A 22,200-nucleotide genomic window follows, 5' to 3' on the forward strand; every position below is an offset into this window, starting at 1 on the left:
CTTAGGTGCCAATCACCCAGGTTAGCTATACAGTGAAGACAGACAAACCCTAGGATTCTACCACAGAATGTTGTCGAACACCTGTCTTCTTCTGCAGCAGGGTCACCACCACTAGGCCTCCTTGTGGTGCCTGCACTGTCTGCAAACCCATCTCTCCTCATGCTACAGTGGGGTATTGCCACTGCCCCTCATCTGCTGGCTGGAGGCCACAGCTATATGCCCTAATAATACAACCACCACTGATGGAGAATCTCCTTTAGCTCACATCACAGAGATCTGTGGTTTTGGAGCAGTGGATCCCAAGTTCTCGCTTGGCCAGGGAACACTGGATGACTAGGAAGCCAGCCACAGAAGTATGCAAGCGAGACTCAGGTTCCCTCACTCAAGCCTGCATGTCATGAATGCAAACATGCCCATTTGGCAACTGGTCTCTTAACATCTAGCAACAGGTAAGAATAGTCTCCCTCTTCCCAAGGACATTTCTGACAAGGGGAGGGATGTGAAAATTCTCCTCCTGTCACATGAAATAGCTTCTGTGTGCCAGTTTCCAACCCAGGCCCCCCGCTACAGCACGGACAACCAAACAAGAGAGCAGCATCTGGGAAAACCCAAATCACTCGTGCTCAGATTTAGCCGTGAGGGCAGAACAGATTCGGGGGGCAGGGTGTTGGACCTCCACAAGCAGAACAAAGAAAGCAGATGCCTACCCTACCGCACTGACAGACCGATGGACATACAGAGACCCTGTTTTCAGGACTCATCTCGCTATAGTATAAACACAACGTGCTTTTCCCTGAATAGATCTTTCCTGCTCTCTCATCCAGCCCTCCATGGGATCACACAGAATCAGATGTGGCTAAGGGTGCTCTGAACGTGAACAAATGGATTTTCTGAGATGGTGAGCACTGTCCCCCAACAAGGTTTGCAGATGCTCAACCCCGCAGCAAGAAAATAAAAGCCATGCGATTAATGGCCTGATCTTTACAACAGTGAGGTGTGTGACACACAGCCAGGATGACAAGTTACACAACACCAGATCAGCAGCATTGCACCCCTCACCCAGGGCATAAACTCCAGCTGAGAACAGCCCCAAGGAGGCGCAATTCCACAAGGTCACAGCTCCAGTCCCCTCCTGCTCCCGGACAGGTAGATCTGGGAACAGACTGCCTGTGGACTTTGTGCCCTAACCTCTGGAAGAGAAGGATCAGGCCCAGATGAAGGGGGATGTCCTCGTGTGAGAAAAAAAGAGACAAGGATATTCTAGCAGCAGAACGTCCCCACCACCCAGCGCACAAACTTGTGGCAGATTAAAAAAAATACAATAAATTAAGACCAAAAAAAGTATGATCATAAAAATAGAAAAATCATCCCCTGGAAAGAATGAAGCATGGTAGAGACACTTGCCCTTCCCTCCTCTGAGCCCCACAACACGCCCCCACCCCCGTATGCTCTCCCCCACCCCAACAAAGTTGCAATGCTTCAACAGTGAACCACAAAGAGGGCAATGTTTTTTGCCTTGCATGATGGCCCCCAGCCAGTTGGCTGGTTCAGTGCAGAGTGCAAAGCTCACCTCAGCTTGGCTGCTTTGGAGGAGGACCAGCACCCCATCGCTCATAGGGGTCTGAGAGAGGCACTACTGCCATCAGCCCTTTTTGGACTCTGCAGTGTGAGCAGGACAGCAAAGGAGAGAAACAAACAAAGGCAGGGAAATGGAGGCCGGTGGAAGGTGGTTGCCCCCTATCTTTGCCATCTTGGCCTGGCAAAAATCCCATGTCCCTGGCCATAGATGAATAGAAGACCCCATGCTCACAGCCCAGGGGGCCACCCTTGTATGAAGTAGAAAATAAAGCTGTAATGATTCTATACTTTGGTACGTAACCCAACCCACCCCACCCAACACGCCCATCTGTGTCTGTAAAACTTGTTAAATAAACCCCACGTGTGCCCTTCACATCATCCTTTAACCCTTTCCTTCCCCAGGCCCACCCCATCCTGACACAGCAAAGGGATCCAAGAGGCGACTTGCAGAACCTCGCCCATTACAGCTTCTGTTGTCCTGACTGGATCCTCCTGAAGGCCTCCATGTCCAGTGGGAGGTAGCAGCCTTGCCTGGAGTCCAGGAAGTACAGCCTGTCCTTCACCACAGCAGGGTCAAATCCGTCCCTGCGCAGCTCCATCTTCTGGAACTTGTAGGTGCCTGGGGTGGAAGCAGCAAGGGGTTAGGGGCAGCGGTGGGGAAGGAAGGTCGCCTGTGGTAGCTCCCTGTGCCTCCATTCCACCTTCTCAACGGGTGCCTCCTCTTTGAAAATCAAGCCTGCCACCCTCCACTGCCACTAGGAACACCCACAAGGAGGGAATCAGCCCATCACCCCTTGTAGGATCCTGCCCACAGCATGGCTGAGATGGGACTAGCAGACATAACCCTTGCTAGCCAGATTTTGGGGCTATGCTGCACCTTTGGGTGAGCCATTTGCATGAGGGATTGAATTTAGGGCTTCTCCATCTCAAAGTGAGAGTCTCTATTGACTGAGCACCCTCTGCTATGAGGCCCAGCCACCCCTAGAGGACAGAGCACCACACTGGGAGAGCGTGCGTTCCACCCGCACCATTCTCCTACAGCACCGTTCTCTCACTATGTGCTGCAGACCATGCCCCTTGGAAAGCTCAGTGCAGTCCTCAGCCATCACCTCCTATCTTCCCTGCTCGTGCTAGAGGGCCACTACCGACAGCCGTGTTTAAAGACACAGTCAGTCAGCCAGCAGGGCCAGGACATCCCAGAGCGAGGGCCTGGCACCCCACATCTTTGCAAGGCGTGTGGTCACCAGTGTACACGGGCATCGAACGCCCAGGCACCATCCCAGAGCATATGGAGAGAGCAAAAAAGAAAAATGGACTTGCTAACGAGCCAGACTTTCCAGTCCCTTTGCATGCCGAGAATTAAGCCGCCCCGACCTGCCTGCCGAAGGTCAGTACAACCGCATTTTACAGGGGGGAAAGCTGCGGCATGGACGGGGAAGTGACCCACCTAAGGTCACACAGTGAATCAGTGACAGTCAGGAATAGAACCCTAACTTCAAGTCTCCCCTATTCCAAACACTCCCGGATTTTTGTCAATTCAAAAGGAAAGTGCCCCCAGTGGGGCGGGCTCACTTGTCTTGTGGACTTCTGGCAGCACTCGCAAGAAGACGGGCCGTGCGTACAATGGCAGGGCCTTCTTCAGCTCATTGGCAAAGCTCTCCAGGTTGCAGGAATTCTTGGGGTCAGCAATGGCTGCCATCCCTGCCTTCCCCTCAGTGCCTGGAACAAAGGACAGAAGGTGATGCACACAGTAGGAAGGGGCTGCTGCAATCACTCACATACCCCCCACCCCCAGCCAGGGAGCAGCTTTAGCAAGCTCGATGCACCAGCTGACCGTGGACAGAGCTGGCCAGGCCGGCAGCAACATGCCTAAGACTAGACACAACATACAAAGGCATCTCCACAGAAGCCCACAACAAGACAGATAATCCAAAGGGCTCTGGAATGCCAGGCTGTTAGCAACGTGTTTAAGAGGCAGAGGTAACACACACACACACAACCCCAAGGCTCACCTTAAATAATACATCAGTGACACAGTCTCCATCCTTCAGCACCACATACATACACCTCACCCCCCCAACAGTGACCCCCTTGCCGGCGTCCCCAGCATCAGCCCCTCGTTTGAACACATCCAAGAAAGCTCCAATCTCTCTGCACTGTTCCCCTACCACTGGGGATGGCTTTGGCTGGATGCCGTTGCCCTATAAGCCAAGATACCAGCGATACCAGTGGCCACCTCATCCCATTAGAGCTGCCTTTGGCCGAAATAACTCCCAAGATCAGCGAGAATGGGGTTGGCTCTGCCCTGCACCTTGTGTTGTCATTTACACGCAGGCAAACCAGATTAGGTGAGAGTTTCCAGTCAAAGCGTTTCATGCACCCACGGCCGAGGGATGGGAGGTTCTGCACCCCAATCCTGACCTTTCCTCCTCCCTCTCCCATGCAGCGGGATAAACAATGAGACTCACAGGATGGAGACCAGGGCCCAGGCATCAAGTGCCAAAGGGCCATCACTCCCGAACTTAGGACAAAGGAAGGCTAGCAAGAGCAGAGAGACGTTCCCCCCTCAGCCCTGGTTACCTGGCACCTCCACCCCGTAGACGACGACATCTGTCATGTGGAGGATACGGCTCAGAGTCCCCTCTACCTCTGTCGTGGAGACGTTCTCACCCTTCCAACGGAAGGTGTCCCCAGTGCGGTCCCGGAAGTACATGTAGCCATATTCGTCCATCATCAGCACGTCTCCTGGGGGAGCCAGAGGAAATCAGAGGAGCCTACAGGCTCCCAGGGTGGGAGCTCTGCTCCGTAACACTCTGCTCTTCTAGAGTGTCCTCCATCCAGGGCTCTCCAAGCACTTCATGAACATCAGCCTCACTATCCCCCAGCCTGAGTCAGATCATGATTGTTAATTCCATTCAACAGCTGAGGACTGGAGCCACAGAGAGGGGAAGTGACCTGCCCGCCAGGAGTCAGGGGCAGAGCTGGGATTAGAACTCTGAAGTCCTGGCTCTTGGGCCACACGGAGCAGTGGAAGGAAGCGTGATCAAGTAGTTACTGCAACAACCTGGGCTTAACAATATACCAAGACCCTGCCACTGGATTCGTTGGGTGACCTTGGACAAATCACTTTCCCTCAGGGCCTCAAAAGGATAAACTATCCTGCCCCAGTTCTGGGGTCAGGGAGTGCGTTTGGGAGTCTTAATTCCTGTTTGCAAAGTGGTTAAAGAGGGAAGATGGGAGGCTCTGGAAGGATAAGTGTGATTGAGCGAGATCGCCAGGTATGGATGGGGACAGCAAGCAGAGGATTAACCAAAGGCCTTGCTGGGACTAGCAAGGAGACCCTGGAGACCAAGTGAACCTGTCAGCATCAACCCCCTGCTCTCAGAGTGCACTCTCTGCAGCTAGGGGATAAGGGCCCTCACCGGTAAGATAGGTCAAGTCCCCCTTGGCAAACACATCATGGGCGATCTTCTTGCTAGTGGCCGACTGGTTCAGGTACCCGTCGAAGTGCAGCAGAGGATTGCTCTGGATGATGCGTCCTACCAGCTGTCCCGGCTCCCCTGTGGGCAGAGAGGGTGAGGGATATGCTCAGACCCAGCCATTCTGATGTCTCAGAGACAAGAGTATGCAGAGATTGCCAGCTCCGCAGGGCATGCACGCATCCTGTTTCCGTGGGAGGAGGAGATGCTTTAGGGAGGACACGGGGGCTCTACTGTGCAAACATCTCTTAGCGCACCGGTGTCCAGTTTACCTCAGCAAGCTTCCCCCAGGCTGCCCTCCCAATGTAGCTCAACCCTGACCCACAGGGACCTCTGACTGAGCTCCTCCCTCGCACTGTCTCCGTGGCCAGTTCAGTCCCTGAGCTCTCCGCTGAAACTGCCCTTGGGATGGCCAGGGAGTGCCAGCTGTGGTAGTGATTGCAGAAATGTGGGAACTGGGCTGAGAACTATCACACTCGCTTCACATCTATCACCTGTCGTTGGTAACCACGTCCAGTCGCTACTGAACCAGAGCCCAGGAGGTGCAAAGAGTCACCAAAAGGGGGAATGATTTCTAAATCACAGCACAGGATGCTTCTGGATGCTTGGCAGAACGGAGACTCCTGCACAGCTAATCACAAATCAGGGCTCTAGTTCAGGCCTCATGCAACACAGGACAGAGGGACGTACCAATAGACAGAAGCTGCTCCCCGCATTGCCCCATCCCCCTTCACCTGGTTTACAAGGGATGCAGAGTCCATCCGGCCCACGAATCAGCTCCATGGTGTCTTCGTCCACCCTCACCAAGGTGACGGGGTAAATCCCAGGCAGGATCCTGCTGTTGAAGCCACAGGAACCAACCTGGAATTGAGAGAACGCAGAGAGAGCCCAATGGCAGCTAGAAGTCTCTCTGTCCCGACCCTTGCTTCCCTCCTATCGCCCCAGCTGCCAGCCAAGGGATTGCCCAGACATGCGGGAGCTACCCCACCCCAGAGACCAGACACAATCTGCGACCTTCCCAAGGTCACTCAGGGCTCCCTGCCAACGTCAGCGGAGGGGCCTTGCACCTGCCCGCAGAGGGATGCTTACTCAGGATCAGAAGGGGTGTCTCCTGACATCCCCTCCCATGTCTGCTCCCATCCCTAGCCCCTTGCCCTGGCCTGCTCTGCCAGCTCTCTGGGCACGGAGCGCCTGAATCATCCCACCAGGAGCACCAAGGCCGTGTGTCTGTACGAGACAACATGGTTATCTTGGCAGCCAGGGGGAGGGAGGACCCGGCTGCAGGAGGTGGGGAGATGCCGCAGCGGCCAGCAGAAGGACACAGACAGGGCCGTACATTATTGTCGAAGTTGCCCAGGCTGCAGTTGCACTCAGTGGCACCGTAGAACTCGGCGATTTGGGGGATCCCAAAGCGGGAGATGAATTCCTTCCAGATGGACATCCGCAGCCCATTCCCAAGTGCCATGCGCACGCGGTGCTGCCGCTCCACCTCCTGGGACGGCTGGTTCAGGAGGTAGCGGCAGATCTCCCCGATGTACTGGACAATCTGCAGAAGGGAAGGGAGCCATGGCACACCGTGCCCTTCCACAGCACCCTCCACCCAGGGGCCACAGAGTATTTGAGCAGCGTCAATCCTGAAAAGCCCCCAGGAGCCAGGTGGGTGTTAACAGCCCCGTTATACAGATGGGGAGGGACAGTCAGAGGAAGAGACTTGCCCAAGGTCAACCAGTGAGTCAGTAGCAGAGCCAGGAATGGAACCCAGGAGTCCTGCTTGCCAATTCTGTGCCTCCCAACTAGCTGGCTGCCTCCTTGTAAGTTGGAATAACCGGTCTGGCATTCCCTGTTTTGCTTGCAGGAGGCAACACCCCGACTGCCCTCCAGAGCACGATACAATAAAGAGCAGGAGCAAGGAAAGGACATGGAACTACTTGGATTGTAAGCTCCTTGCAGCAGGGACCAGCTTTTGTTCCATTTGTACAGTGCCTAGCACAGCAGGTGCCTGGTCCATGACTGGGGAGAAAGCTATCGGCTCTCATCAGACCCAGCTGCACTTACCATCATCTCCCCAGGGAACAGCCAGCCAAAGCTTGGTTTAAAGACATCCAAGGGCCCCACTGCCGAGATTCCCAGCAAGTTGCTGATTCTTGGGGTTCCTTGGCCAACCCCCCACCGTGAGGCCCCTGCACCCCCACTGCCTCACCGTACAGTTGTACTTCACGCAGTCGTCCCAGAAGTGAGAGGCTGAGAACTTCTTCCGGATCACCACAGTCATCCCCTGGAGGAGGCACTGGCCAATCCCGACAATGTTACCTGGGTGACAGGGGAGCGCAGGGGAAACCATTAACCTCCCGCCTGTCGGAAGAGGGTGGCTGATCCCAAAAACAGGACAGGCTGGCTTGGGGACATGGAGCCTTTCACCTTGAGGCATCTGGTTTGAATCCAGCCCAGGATCCAGTAGGGACCAGAAGGTGTCTCCATCCCAGGGCTGTTGGATAGAGCTGGAGGGACTCAGGTAGGTTCTTAGTGGGTGGTGCCCAACTCCCATCACGAGTGGTGCTAATGGGCCCCCCTCAATACCCTCACTTAGGTCTCTAAGCACCTTACAGAGGAAGATGTGCATCGTTACCCCCATTTTATATATGGTGAAACTGAGGCACATTGGCAAGCCAGAAACAGGTCCCAGGGGTCCGTACTACCAGTTTCCTGATCTAACAACTAGCTGCCTTGTCCTGGGCTCCCAGTACTGTTAGGTGGCTACCATGGACCTTGTGAAGACCCCAGTCCTTCACACTGATCCAGTGGGGACAGGCAGGCAAGCCCCTCCTCAGCACACAGGAGCTGGTGGTTATGTTATGACAGTCACTGCAGCAGCCCCTGGACTGTGAGTCAGATGACATCACGAGCAAGGAGAAAGGCTACAGAGGCTAGGGCAGAGAGACGCGCAAGCAGGGGCTCAATGCATACACAGCGCTCGGATACCTGCCGCATGGTAGAGAGGGAGGCAGTCGTATATCACATCATCTGGCCTCATGCGGAATCCGTAATACACCAGGGATGCCATGCGGAAGTACCTGGGGCAGGAGAAGTGGGTGCATCAGTAGCCATACCAGAGCAACAGCCCAGCAGAGCCCTCCATTGCTAGCAGGGTCCAGATCTCACCCCCATTCCCCTCGTATCCAGCACCGACCTGCTCCTGCACAGCCCCCCCCTTACCTGCAATTGACCACGATGGCTGCCTTGGGCATCCCCGTCGTGCCGGAGGTGTAGATGTAGAAGAGTTTATCTGGAGGGCAGGTGGGGAAGGCAGAGACAGGATTCAGTATCACAGCAGCATCTCACAAACTCCAGCGGCCTCGCACCCTCTTCCCAAGGAGCCAGAAGGGCCAGCGTGCTGGATCAAGCCAGGCTATTGAATACGCCCTCATTCCCTGTGTTGGCTACGGCCACCACACCTCGGGCTGCCATTGAGTCAGCTCGCCCAAGCTGGCCTCATTATTTGTACAGCACCAACAACAAGTCGGGCTCTTCGCTAAGCTAAGCAGGTTCAGACCTGGTAAATACTTTGATGGGAGACCTCCACAGAGGTAAGTGCACTGGCGCTCAGCATCAATCTCCAAGCCCGGCTTGCACAACAGCAGGCTAGTGTAAAGCAACAGCTTCCCAGAGCTTGGTGCAGAGGAGTTACAAGTCAGCAGACTGGGGAGTTGCACTCGCTCCATCTTTCTGCTGCTTACATGGACGTGACTGGATTTGTTTCACCCCAGGTGACAGGCAGCAGATGAGCTGTTGGCACCCAGGGATTATCCATTGCTGGAGGACACATGGGAACAGCACAAAGTCCCTCCCTTCATTTGCCAGAGGCACAATAACCCACACTCCCTCTCCACACCTTGTCATACCTAGGAAACCCTTCTTTGGGGGGCTTGGCAGGTGCCGAGGAGCCATCTCCAGGAGCGGGTCCAGGTGTTCTGTGCCTGGGGGTGCGGATTCTGGATTCCAGTCTCCGGTGGAGAAGAGACGAACAGATTTCCCCAGGGAGGGCTGTACCTCCTGCATGGCTGGGAGAGAAGGAGAGCACAAAACAGGAGCTCTGAGAAAGGACGTCTATGAGACATTGAGATCCAGCAGCACGGAGAGAGGGGTGGCAAGGGTTACAAAGCTAAACCTCCCCATCCCATGCCTGTCCAAGCCGATGTTATGCCTGTAGCCTACCCCAGGCCCGGTCTGCCTTCTCCCCAGCCTAAGAGGGCAACTGGCTCAGGAACTTGCTTCCCCCAGGCGGCTGTAGGCTAGGGCCTAGAGCAGTGAGACTTGGACTCTTCAGAGCACTTTCATGCCGTCCGTGAAACTGCAGCCAGCACAACAGGAAGGCCCCTGTCAGCCTCCAAGCCTGGACAGTCCTTGCTGGCCACAGCCCAGGACCATTTTAGGTTCTATTAAAAAAAAGAAAATCAGAAACTCCCATTCCCTTCTCTGTCCCTGGCCAGGTGCCTCTCAGGTGTGAATTCAACACTGAGGTGGTCTGCGGACAACACTGGACTGGGCATTAGTGGACAAAGGCCAGGAGTGCTGGAACTAGTGATGCTGGGGGTGTGGCAACAGCCCCTGGCTTGGAGCAATAGTAGACTAATGCTGGCTTCCCTCATACACAGGCTTTACAGTTCTGAGCAATGGCTTTCAGCACCCCCGCCTTAAAATTGTTCCAGCACCCTGGCAAAGGCACAAGAAGATGGGGCCGAACTGCAGAGTGACCTGAAGAGACCTGGGCATGGGGGCCGCAGGTGCTGAGGGGAAAATCACTCCTAACAAATGTAAAGTCCTGCCCCGGGGAGAAGAGAGACTGCACCGACATGTGATGGGGGAGGTCACCCAGCAGCCACAGCTATCCCCATAATGGGAGCTTGCTTTCATCTGGTCCCCTGATTTGACTCATTCGTTTGACCAAACGCCACCACATGACAGGGAAATGTTCCCAAGAGGAACTCAGTGGAAGTAGCGGACCTCTGTTTATCCACAAGGGCAAGCTTCCTCCACAAGGCCCTGCCAACGTGCCTCATCCCTATGCCAGAAGGACCAACTGTCAGGACAAGAGAAGTCAGTCTCTATTGTCTATTTGGTATTGGGTCCCTCTAAGGAGCAACCAATAAGGACCAGCTGGGGTGATGGTTTAGGTGACACTTGTCCATTGGGGACAGGGCTGAGAACCAGCCAACTCATTTCACAAGGTGGCCAAACAACTCTCAGGGCCTGCTTTACACTGGCATAACTTCATTACAGAGGTGAATGAGGCCCTCAGGAACTATTGACCAGGACTGGATTTGAACCAGCAGCCTGAAGCGACAGTGACCCATCTCCTGAACCAACTACTGTATTTTCTGAGATTTGTTTTAAATATCCCCACGGCTGGAGCGTCCTCCTCCAAACTGCTCCACAACCTGAGAGTGGTCCCCCAGCTCCTGATATTCAGCCTAAGTTTTCCCACCTGCCTTAGTTATTGTATTCTAGCCCTTTGGTTCATTCTAGACAATGACTCTCCTTCCTGGGCATTTACACAGCTCAGATCTTGGCAGGTGTTTCCCCAATCCCATGGAGTCATCACAAAGGTGTTAGCGTCCGGTGCAAAACCCCAGCCATAACCATAGCAGGTTGGGGGGCTGCCAGAAAGGTGCCTGTTCTCATGGCAGCAAACCGCCCCCAGTTGATACCCTGGCATTAGAGACCCTGGCTTAGCAGATTTCACAGCAGTGTCCCATTACAATTCTTGACTCCCTACCTACCTCACTGGGTGGCCCCTGGTGATACCCACACTCCACTAAACCAAAATGCACCCCCCACACAGCCTCTTGAAGCCCCACCTCTTATGCATGGTCCTCAAGGGCCAGCTCTGTCTCACCCTCCAGCAACAGAGCCAGAGGGTCTCATGTCAGCAGCCCTCCTGGAATCACCCCACTCACCCCCCTACAACAGTTCAGGGACCCACCCGTGGCTACTCTTATCACTGAGCCAGACTAGCCAGCAAAGATGGGGGGGGGGAAAAGGGGAAGGAGCCCAACGCTGGGAGGCCCAACTACTTTGCCACCTCCAGGCACATGCCTGGAGACACAACCGACCGACTCCTCTCACCTTCCATCATCTCGGCCCCGAACACCACAGCTTTGGAGTTGGAGATGTTGATGCAGTGCAGCAGGGCCTCCATACGCAGGTGGGAGTTCACGAGCGCCGCCTCCACCCCAATCTTGGCCATCCCCAGCCAGAGGCCCACGTACTGGTTGCGGGACTCCATGAACAAGGCCACAACGTCGCCGGAGCGTAAGCCCTGCTCATACAGGTAGTTGGCCACCTGGCTGGAGTACTCATCCAGCTGGCGGAAGGTCCAGCTCTCACCCGTTCCCTGGAAGATCAGCGCCGTCTTCTCCGGATGCTTGCGGACTGTCTTCTGGAAGATCTTGGGGATGGTGTTCTTTCCCCGCAAGTGCTGCCACACCTGCCACTTCACCCTTAGCAGGACTAGCCCAGTGCTGCCAACCAAACCGGACAGAAGATTCTCTGCACTGATCCACATGGAGGCCATGTAACCAGACCCAGCCTAGACTGTGGGTCTCCCTCCCATTGTTCAGGGGGAGCAGGGGATCTGCATGTGGAGCTTTCCAGAGAGACCCTTTACAACCAGAAATGGATTACAGCCAAGAAGCAGGGAAGGGGTTAGAACCCAGCCCTTTCCCCTCAAAGTGGATTACAAATGCTCCTCGCCAATCCCCAAATGAGCTAAAGGAACAGCCCTGCCACCTCAGGGCAGCAGATATTGTGCAACAGGCCAAGGGGCACCTGTTCCCTCCGAGCCACGCCCCCAGGACTCCTCACTAGATGCCAGCTCGTCCTTGATCACGATACATTCTTTGAGTCTCCTTGGTCCTGGCTCAGAGAGTCAGGTCCAGGGTGCAGACACATGACTGCTAAGTCAGCGTTTTTAGGGACTGAGGGAAGTCCAAGGTCAGAGACAGTCGCCAGCCTCGGGATCTCAGCTTCAGCTGTATCTCAGAGAGACTTGGCCAGAGATTTCAGAAAGATCTCAGGTCCTAGGAGCAACTCTCCCCGCCCTCGCCTGGCAGGGGCTGCATTCCTCACTGAGCTGTCTGAGTAACCTCAGCAGGGGGCTGAGGTGTAGGCAAGATGCTGGTATTCAGAGCTCTCCACTCTCATCCCTGCGTTGCCCCAGCCACAGCAGGATGCTTCTCCTACCTTGGCTGCCCAGCTCCCCCTACCTGGTTCCATGCTTGGGGTCACCTTAATGCAAACAGGACAGAGAGAGGGAGGTTTCCAGTTAGGACACTTACTGGAAGTCCCTCCTTATTGTCTTGAAGACGATGCGCAGGAATTTCCATCCCCCGGAGCCCAAGTAGAATATGAAGAGGGCAGGGATCACCTGAACCCAGGAGAGCTTCAGGACCAGCCTGAAGAGCACAAAGAGCGTGGTGAGGGAAGCCAGCCGCAACATCTTGACCTGTGGGGGAGAGAGAGCGGAGATCAGTTGCTGGTTTTAACTTTGACCCTTCCCAAGGCAGACGCCAACCTGAAGTAGGAGTGACAAAGAAACTGAAATTTCCCTGCCTTGGGAGGTGTCAAGGTGGGAATGAGGATGGCAACATGGGCTAAATCCTGCTCCCCTTAGCAGGCCATGCATGACAGAAAGGCAAGCAGGATTGAACCCCTGCATGGCACCCCGTTGGGCTTCCCTGTATAAACTGACTGGTAGCAGTGGATGCTACCAATAGGCACCATCTGAAACTACAACTGCCGGAGTGTGTCATGGCCTCTGGCTGGGCCTGCACCTAGCCATGTACCCCTGAGCACAGCTCACCAGGTTGGTGTAGATGAGGCTTCATCTGCTGGTTTGATAAGAACCAATAGGGTCTAACCCTGCTCAAAGCGGGTTGATCACAAGAAGGTGTCTCCCGGGACTGAGACCATAACTTCAGCAAACTACAACACGCATGAACTAGAATCGTAATGAAATTCGTGGGGGAAGAATGGGACACAGGGTGGACCTGGGAGAAGGTAAAATGGCAGGATAAGAACCAGGGAACGAGTCAGGCAGATTTCTGTTCCACAGCACTGTACGTTAAACCCAGTGGGCCATACCCCCCATTGGTGTAAATCGATGTAGCTCCGTTCATGTCACAGAGATGCCCTGCAGTCAAACCAGTGGAACTATGCTGATTTACACCTGCATGAGATATGGCTTTTCACATTTGGGGAGCTGAACATAGGGACATAATCTGACAGATACTGAGATAGCGGAGAGGCATGTGCCAATAGCTCGAGAACGAGACTGGGAAAGAGAGGTCTACTCCCAGTTCTGACACAGACTCTCTCTGTTGCCTTGGACAAGTTATGCCAACTCCTTGACTCAGTTTCCCCATGTGTAAAATGGGGATAATACACAAGGGACCATTGTGCAGTTGTCAGATAGTGGCTGGAAAGCAATGCATCAGTGACAAGAATTATGTTTCAGACCTATAGACCCAGAAAAGCTCATCAGCCTCCAATTTATACCAAGGCGCCTCCTTTCACTTTACTCCAATTTTGCTATGACCAAAGCGGATTTGACTCTCCGGCTGTGCCGTGGCAAGTTGGTGGCTCAATGGGGCTAGCTCTTCCAGCACCCCACGCTCTGGCTCCAAGTGCTAGACCACATGGCCTACTAAGCATTTCAGCTTTGCATGCTCCTTTGACAGGTCTTAAAAAACAACAACCCACACACATGCATAAACAGGAACTAGGACAGAAAAGAGGACCTAAGTCCTTTGAGCTCTGTAAGGCTTTGCAGGTTCTTGTATGACGGGGTTCTCAAACTGGGGGTCGTGACTCCTCAGGGGGTCACAAGGTTATTACATGGGCGGGTCGCGAGCTGTCAGCCTCCATCCCCAAACTCCGCTTTGCCTCCAGCATTTATAATAGTGTTAAATACAAAAAAAAGTGTTTTTAATGGATAAGGGGGGGGTCGCACTCATAGGTTTGCTGTGTGAAAAGGGGTCACCAATACAAAAGCTGGAGAAACACTGTCATATGATCATGCCACTTCCTCGCTGATCCTACCTGAGGTGCAGCCAGAGCTGATCTAGAAAGTGGAGCCCAGGTAACGTGGTCACAGATGGGCTCCTGGAAAAATCAGACCTGTGTCCCAGATGCACACCACGGGGGGGCAGTAGAGCAGGGACAGGGGCTGTGTAAGCATAGCCTTCATGCCTTCCTCCCAAGGGGCACCGGGCAATGCCAGTGATCAGCCTCAAGCACACACTGCTAGACACTCCCCCCTACACAGACTCTCAGGTCAGCTGTGACTCTCCGCCTGCATTTCCACCTTCCTGCCCCCACACTGACAGCCAGACCAGATGGGAATGTGGGCTGACACGTTCGCTAGCAGTGGCACAGAAGGGCAGCAACCTATGGAGGAATCCTTCCATGCGCCTCAAGCGGGAAAGGCAGCCATAGGCTAATCTCCCACGCTGGGAGCTCAAGGCCCCACGGATAAGGCTGGTCCTTCCTGACTCAGGGTGAAAGGGAAGGAAATTAACACATTATTTCCTATTCACTCTTGCGAACCGATTTAAAATCCCTGGACTGGCAAACCCCTTGGTCTCACAGCGATTGGGGCAGCAGAGGATCCCCTCACAATTACAAGCTCTGGCCAGGAACCTTTCAGTTCTTTGATCCCCAGGTGACGTCTGGGGGGAGATAGGGTGCTCTGTGCAGTCATCCCCTGGGATTCACTCTCCCCAGACAAACATGGGAGCGAGGCTGCTTTTGAGCTCACTGAAGGAACCATCTCTTTTGCATCACACACTTCTCCCTGTCCACCGAGGTTAGCTACAGCAGTGCTGGGGGCTGCAGAGAATAGCCTGCTTATTGGAGACAGGCTGTTAATGCAGGAACCTAACCCAGGGGATGTGTGCCCTGATGCACATCTGAGGAGCCAATAAAATGATGCTACACAGGGCGGCCGTGGCTGCTGACTGGATCCCCTAGGCACGCCTATAACACCCGTACGTGATCATGGACCCAGATTTCCCGGGAACGTTGCGTGCAATCCCTCTCGCAGTTCAAGGATCCCAGACTCTCCCAAACTTCCAGCCCTGCTTGCTCCATATTAACATCCATCGAGCTCTCTCCTTACCCACTTCCTCCTGAAAGCTCCCATGACCTCTCCAGCATATCCCGTCCTCTCGTGCCTTTCACCCGGGCAGGGACCTGCTCTTTGTTTGGCACATTGTGTTGTGATTCAGTGGTTCTGTTGGGGGAAGGGCTGGGGAAGTAGAGCAGGGCTCTGTTCCTGGTTCTTCTACTGAACCTCCCTGTACTTTGGTTCCCTGATCTGTAAAATGGGTATAATGGGGAGCATCACAGATAGCTAAGATAATAAGGTAGGTGGGTACTTGTATTACAGAAGTTCTGAGAGGCCCCAGTCAGGGTCAGGGCCCTATCATGCTTGGTGCTGTACAAACATATTTGAAGAGACGGGGGGTGCTTATCGGGGGGGGGGGGGGGAGGGAGAAGCATTATTCATTGCAGCCCATCTAAGCCCCACTCCTGCAAGCTGCTCCATCTGTGGGCAAAGCCCTGTATGCGCAAGGGGCCCTATTGATTTCAGAGGAACTCCACGCAGGGGTCTGACCACATAGATTTGATTGGGGCTTTTCCCTGAGCAACAGTTAGCCTCTTTCCATGGGTATCAGACTCACAAACCTCCTACAAACACCATCATTTAATGCAGATCACAATGCTGATATGGGCACCCTGTTCAAAGCACCAAGTCTGTCTTTCCCTCTCCAGCCAGTTCCACATGTTTTCTGAGGCATCTGGTGTTCCACCCCAAAGCGGGCTGTGTGCCAAGCACTCCCAAGCATTCACAGGGGAGACGGAGCTGGACACACACTTAACCAAGTCACTCCATATGCCTGCAGAAGGAAGAGTCAGATCATTAGATACAGAAGTGCTGGGATTGCAGGCAGCACTCAGCCAGGAGCAAAAAAAACCCTGAGTCCCACCCCCTGGAACCTCCTCAGGGCATCCCAGCAATCTCACAAAGCATCAAGGTGCAGGAGCTGCTCCCAAGAAGACAGGCTTTGACGTTGGGCCTGTGACCATTTCTGCTCCTTCCTGACATGAAGCGGGGGCCTGGGAGGCTTTGCTCAAACCAGGTCTTTATCTCCTGCTTGATTTTTACATTAGGAATTCAGGGCTTGTCTGGCTGCACCGGCACAAGGAAAATTAGGACCCGTAACTCACTCGCTGCAGGGGCAGTTCTGTGATGGCGATTTACTGCTCCTAGTTTTCCTAGTGCAGATGAGACCTGTGGATACTGGAGAGCCAGTGAGATATCAGCCCAGGAGCCAAATGAGGCAAGCAGCCAGAAGAGGAGGGTAGTTAGCCAGGCAGATTCTAACTCTTTCCTGCTAGCTTGCTTTTGTGAATACTTATTTAGCTGCAGCGCCCCATGAGAGATCTATCCCCCTATCTATCATTAGGGGGCGAGAGCCTGCCTCCTTTTGGCGGGACAACCAGGCAGCCACCACGGCCCAAAAAGTGAGCAGTGCCGACTAAGGTGGGGACACACCTAGGATGGCTGTGGGGTGCGTGGATTCTACATAGGACATCCCTGGAGGACCTGCCCTCCAGGGTAAGGAGGTGATGCAGACAGCTCCTCCCTTCCCCAGCAATGCACATGTGTGTAAATGAAGCCTCACTATTCTGGGGTGACTCCAGCTTCTGTACCTTTCATGGGCTGTCTTGCCTAGCACAGGAACAACGTTCCAACATCAAAGGAGATCTGAGCACGATCTTGTATCCTGCTGGACTTCATTTCAGCACCCAGTCAGAAAGGACACAATCCAACTGTCTGCAATGGTGTGGCCAGGTTCCTAGGAGAGCCCACAACCCAGCCCACCTCATAGTTCTCATCCACGGTTGTGCCAATCTTTCCCTTCCAAACTCTTCCGTCACACAGTGGTCCCCTGAAAGTCTTTTCCAGCCTCAGTAACAGACCACCACCACTTCAGGTGTTCTGAACCACCACCAGGCTTGATTATAGCCCGTCAGCAAGCCAATTCCTGGAGTGTTATTTACTGTGAGTAGCCAGCACCCGCTTCTGAGGACAAGTACAGCCCACTCACCTGCCTTCAAGTTCCCTACTCTCTTCCCTGGCACATCCTTCCTGTCTGTTTATATAGTCCCAGCTGCTGGGGTTACTTCCATTGGCCTGCCAACTGCCTATCTTTCAATCAGGTCCCAAGTAATGTATACCGGTGAGGATTTGAGTGACAGTACTGAGTCAACTGCTGACTCCACACATCCTGTTTCATGGTCCTTCTCTGCCCTTATCCCATCAGCATCAGCCGTGCCAGCACTCTTCCCATCACTCCAGCTTGCATCAGTGCCAGCTAGTTCTGATTTCTCTTTTTCCTCCTCCCTGGCACCTAAACCCTCACCAAATCCCGCTGCCCCTTTCTTTGCTATAGCTCCAGAAATCCATCTCTTCCTCTCTACCCAGAGGACAGCCCATCCTCAGGGAATTCCAGTTGCAAGCACTTCCTATGCCATGGCTTTTCCCCACCACACAAGCTAAAGTACAGCTGCTAAGCCTATTGCTCTGGCCGGGTCTTCCCCGTTCTTTAACCTCTCCATTGACTTCCATTCTTTTCCTGCATTTTACTACTTCTCTTCATTTCCATAGCTCTGCATGATTCCACCCAATGCCCATATCTCTCATTCCATCTCCTCCAGCATTTCCTCCTGCTTTCTCTCCTACACCTACAGCAGGTATCATGGGTCCTATTAAACCCTCCCAACAGGAGCAACAGGATCACAAATAAATTTTATTAGGATGATGTTTTAAAAAAAAATGAACCGTACAGAGTTTAAGTGTAGAAGTACAGATTATCAAGGGGTGCAAGGGTCACTAGCAGAGTCATAAAAATAGATAATTGAGCTTAACTGGGCCTGCCTGGCAGATGCACTATGTTAAAGAAAGATGCAGAGGGTCAGTGATTCACTCTTCTCTGATACGAAGAACTTAAGTGGGAGGGAGTGGAAATCAGCAGCAGCATACAAGGAAGCCCTTCATGGCCTACCACAAGGGGACAGGATGTGACCCATGAGCATCAGAGAGATACAACTAACAAAGCTCAAGAGAGATTTTTTTTTTTTGCAAAACTAATTGTAGTTGCTTCCAGGCAAAGAGCTTGCCTTTCCAATGGGATCACAGAGAGCCCAGCACACATTTGGGTGCTCTGTTAACAGCAGCAGTATACACCAGGCCCCTTTTCATGCTACCAAGAAGCATCTCTTGTGTTTAGGCAACATAGAGGTTGAACTAAGAATACAACTGATGACCCAGGCTTTTGTCCCCTTTTTGATCACTGCACTCCTCAAAGACTCCAAACAGGATTTACCATCCAACCCTGCACCTCCCGCTAGTTTCTTTCAGAAAGGGGCTGTACTACCGTCCTACCCAGCTGGGTTACACAGGCAGGGCTCACCGCCAGGAAACGAGAGCTCCACAGTTTGCTGGGCTGTCACATCAGGAACCCTCACACCGCCACCTGACTCGGGTCTAAACGGTCCATTGCAGCAGGCTGATCTTCTAGCCAAGGGCAAGTCTGCCGCTTGAGGGGGAAGGAAAGCCACAGTCTCTCTTTTAAAAAGAAAAGGAGTACTTGTGGCACCTTAGAGACTAACAAATGTATTAGAGCATAAGCTTTCGTGAGCTACAGCTCACGTCATCGGATGCTCACGAAAGCTTATGCTCTAATAAATTTGTTAGTCTCTAAGGTGCCACAAGTCCTCCTTTTCTTTTTGCGAATACAGACTAACACGGCTGCTACTCTGAAACCGGTCTCTCTTTTGCAACTATTGACCCTGGGGGGCTAAAAGCAAGAGGGGGACCACAGTCGTGTCGCCAAAGAGAGGTGACCGCGATTTCCCAGTCCCCACCCCCGCACCACCCCTAAGCCAATCCGGCTCAGTCATGGCAGGGAGCCTAAACCCCCTTTTCGGGGGGTGATCGCCCCGCCCCCAGCAAACAATGGCTCATCCCGCGCCCTTCCCAGCAGCCTCTCCCCACAGAAAGAGGGACCCGCCGAAGGGCAGCAGTGGGTTTCCCCGCCAACAGCAGCCCCCCGGGGCCGGGCCGGGGATCTCTGTACCTGGCCGAGCCGCCGGACACCCCCCACCCCGCCAGCAAAGGGAGGAAAAGGTCCCCGTAGCCGCAACAAGCCTCCCTCCCTCCCCACACCGGCAGCGGGGGCGCCCCCAGGCCGGGGCCGAGCCAGCCCGGGGGACCCGCTGGGGTGAGGCTGGGCCGCTGCAGGGGGCGGGGGGCGCCTGACCCACAGCTCCCCGCACTTACCCCGGGGCGGGACCGTCCCGCAGCGGACCCCGCGCTGCGGCGGCTCCCGTCCGCCCCGCCAGCGGCTGCCAGCTGCTCGGCGCCCGCCTCTCAGAGGCGCGCAGGGGGCTGCGCCTCCCGCATGGCCCGGCTGGGCGCCCGGCGGCTTCCTGCGGCCGCTGCTGCCCCTGCCCAGAGCAACCTGCCGCCGCTGCAGCAATGCGGGAGGGGAGGGCGGGCTGGGAGCCGCGCGGCATGCTGGGAGCTGTAGTTCTTTTGTCCACATCCTACACGTGGTCTCCTGCCGAAAGCAGAGGGCGCGTCACTCCCCTCTTCCTACTTCCCGGGCATTGTTCTCCCCCACCCCCCACCCCATCGCACATGCCCCCCCCCGGGGGTAGATCTGAGTTAATTGTACCCCCCCTTCCCCCCCCCAGCTCTGTCTGGTCTCTCCGCGCTGCCGCCCGGCCCCGTCTGGAACCAGCTGCAGCGTGCGCGGGGCCGCAAAAGTGTCTGGAAGGAGTCAGGAGGCGGCGCGCGACGGGGGAAGTTTGGCGAACTCTGCGCCGGAGGGCGCCTGGGGCTGGGGAGAGGCTGGGGGGGGGTCGGCGATGGAGAGCGGAGCGGCCCATCAAACCCAGGCGCCGCACGAGGGCAAGGCGAGTCGCTTGGAGCCAAGCGGTGCCTTGCAAAGGTCAAGAAGGGGATGCGGAGGAGGCTGGGTTTATCCGGCAGGCTCTGTGGCGCAATGGATAGCGCATTGGACTTCTAGATCGATGACAGACGAAGTCATTCAAAGGTTGTGGGTTCGAGTCCCACCAGAGTCGTATTTTGCACCCTCCCGAGCAAACGTGGCTTGTGGGCGAGTTAACAGTGGGTCGCTGAATCGGTTCGTTTTTGTAGGATGTCAGTTTCCAACCCGTGCGCTTCGCTGTGGCATTTTAAAAAATCAGTTGGGTACTTGGAAGGTTGGTGTTACTATGAAACCCATAAAAAAGAAAAGGAGGACTTGTGGCACCTTAGAGACTAACACATTTATTAGATGTTTCAGAGTAGCAGCCGTGTTAGTCTGTATTCGCAAAAAGAAAAGGAGGACTTGTGGCACCTTAGAGACTAACAAATTTATTAGAGCATAAGCTTTCGTGAGCAACAGCTCACTTCATCGGATGCATCCGATGAAGTGAGCTGTAGCTCACAAAAGCTTATGCTCTAATAAATTTGTTAGTCTCTAAGGTGCCACAAGTACTCCTTTTCTTTTTGACATTTATTAGAGCATCAGCTTCCGTGAGCTACAGCTCACTTCATCGGATGCAAGCTTATGCTCGAATAAATGTGTTAGTCTCTAAGGTGCCACAAGTACTCCTTTTCTTTTTGCGAATACAGACTAACACGGCTGCTACTCTGTTACCTCTAACTGTGTTTTAATTTTGGCCAATGTTATTTTAAAACTCCCCAGCTTTGTGGTGAAGTATTTTTAGCTGCTTAGTTGTGAAGTTATTTTTAAATTGGTTCTTTTTTAGGATGCTATTTAAAACACACAAAACGCGATTAACATCAAAATTACTCTGGGAAACATCAAAATTACTCCGATATTTTTCCTTCAAAGGCTGTTTGTTTTTGTTTGTTTGATGTTATTTCGAGGGCAAGATTTGTTAGGGGAAGAAAGGGTTAGGAGTAAAAAATATAGGATTTTAACCCCACAAAAGTATCCTTTGTTTAAATCAGTTTATTTTGAGGATATTTTTTAAGGCCCAAGTCCTGCAAACATGTTAAGCATGTGGGTAACTTCAGTCAAAAGAGTAGCCCCACACCTAAATTTCAAAGTTATTCACCTGCTAAAGCTCCAGCCCTGCATCTAGGTGAACTGCTGAGCTGGCATAGAGACTATAAACAATAAATTGCAGAACTGAGTGCAGGATCAGGGACTAAAATGTTATTTTAGTGGCAGATGTGGGGGTTGCATATTCATACTTTCATCTGCCCCTGACATTTCTCCATACTCAGAGGAGATTACGGGTTTGATTTAAAACCCATTGAAGAAAATAGGAGTCTTTCCACTGAGTGTACTGGACTTTTAAGCCAGTCCCTAGATCCCTTTGAGTCTAATCTGAAGATATTCCATGGCTGAAAATTAATTTTAATCAAGGAGACATTTTTTTTTTACCCTACAAGGGTTTCTGAAACCATCCACAACACTGCTAAATAAAATAAAACCCAATACCTTGGACTGAGATGTAGGAACTTTGAGCCAAGACATGATATTTCTAACATATTGATGGCCAAGTTATGAATCCCTGAAAACACCAATTTACGGTTCAATGATGAGCAATAATATAACATGTTATATATAATAATATAACAATAATATGTAACAAACCTAGGTTGGCTCTACCAAAAGTTCACCCAGTTCATCAGGGAGCAGCGCAAACACACAAGAGCAGCAGACTCATTAATGTCAGTATTGAGCTAACTCCCTGTCTAGGAATCTGCCCTTATTGTGTCAGTTGTGAACCTTTTGAATGGTGGGAGGAATACTTCAGGACATCTCTATTTTCCCTGACTTTATCGGCGCACATTAATCTTAAAGGGTCTGTGTCCACTTTCCTTCTAGCCAAGGAGTGATTTTTTCTATCCTTCATTATAATGGGCATGTCACTTCACTGACCTCTGCCTCAGTTTCCCCATCTGTAAAATGAGAATAATGATCCTGACCTCCTTTGTAAAGTGTTGCAATCTACTGATGAAAAGTGCTGTATAAAA

The 22,200-nt window shown here is 53.2% G+C and overlaps 1 protein-coding gene and 1 non-coding gene across 3 annotated transcripts; one reads left to right on the top strand and one right to left on the bottom strand.

Moving 5' to 3' along the window:
- Nucleotides 1-1,803: 1,803 nt before the first annotated feature.
- On the bottom strand, nt 1,804-19,646 carry SLC27A4 (solute carrier family 27 member 4). Of its 2 annotated transcripts, XM_038375106.2 has the most exons (14): nt 19,462-19,646; nt 15,801-16,012; nt 12,392-12,558; nt 11,181-11,575; nt 8,957-9,115; nt 8,271-8,340; nt 8,037-8,128; nt 7,258-7,367; nt 6,394-6,603; nt 5,792-5,918; nt 5,001-5,138; nt 4,159-4,323; nt 3,151-3,297; nt 1,804-2,197 (listed from the first exon to the last, which is right to left on the bottom strand). In XM_038375106.2, exons 3-14 carry the CDS (start codon nt 12,550-12,552, stop codon nt 2,040-2,042), a joined length of 1,932 nt encoding a protein of 643 aa, XP_038231034.1. In that variant the 5' UTR covers nt 12,553-12,558; nt 15,801-16,012; nt 19,462-19,646; the 3' UTR covers nt 1,804-2,039. The 2 variants fall into 2 exon arrangements, with proteins under 2 accessions (XP_038231034.1, XP_038231033.1); XM_038375105.2 differs by lacking the exon at nt 15,801-16,012.
- Nucleotides 19,647-20,174: 528 nt separating this feature from the next.
- TRNAR-UCU lies at nt 20,175-20,267 on the top strand. Its single transcript has 2 exons — nt 20,175-20,211; nt 20,232-20,267. It is a non-coding gene; the product is annotated as a tRNA-Arg (tRNA).
- Nucleotides 20,268-22,200: the final 1,933 nt, after the last annotated feature.

Source organism: Dermochelys coriacea, chromosome 16 (assembly GCF_009764565.3).
Source record: "Dermochelys coriacea isolate rDerCor1 chromosome 16, rDerCor1.pri.v4, whole genome shotgun sequence".
Taxonomy (NCBI): domain Eukaryota; kingdom Metazoa; phylum Chordata; order Testudines; family Dermochelyidae; genus Dermochelys; species Dermochelys coriacea.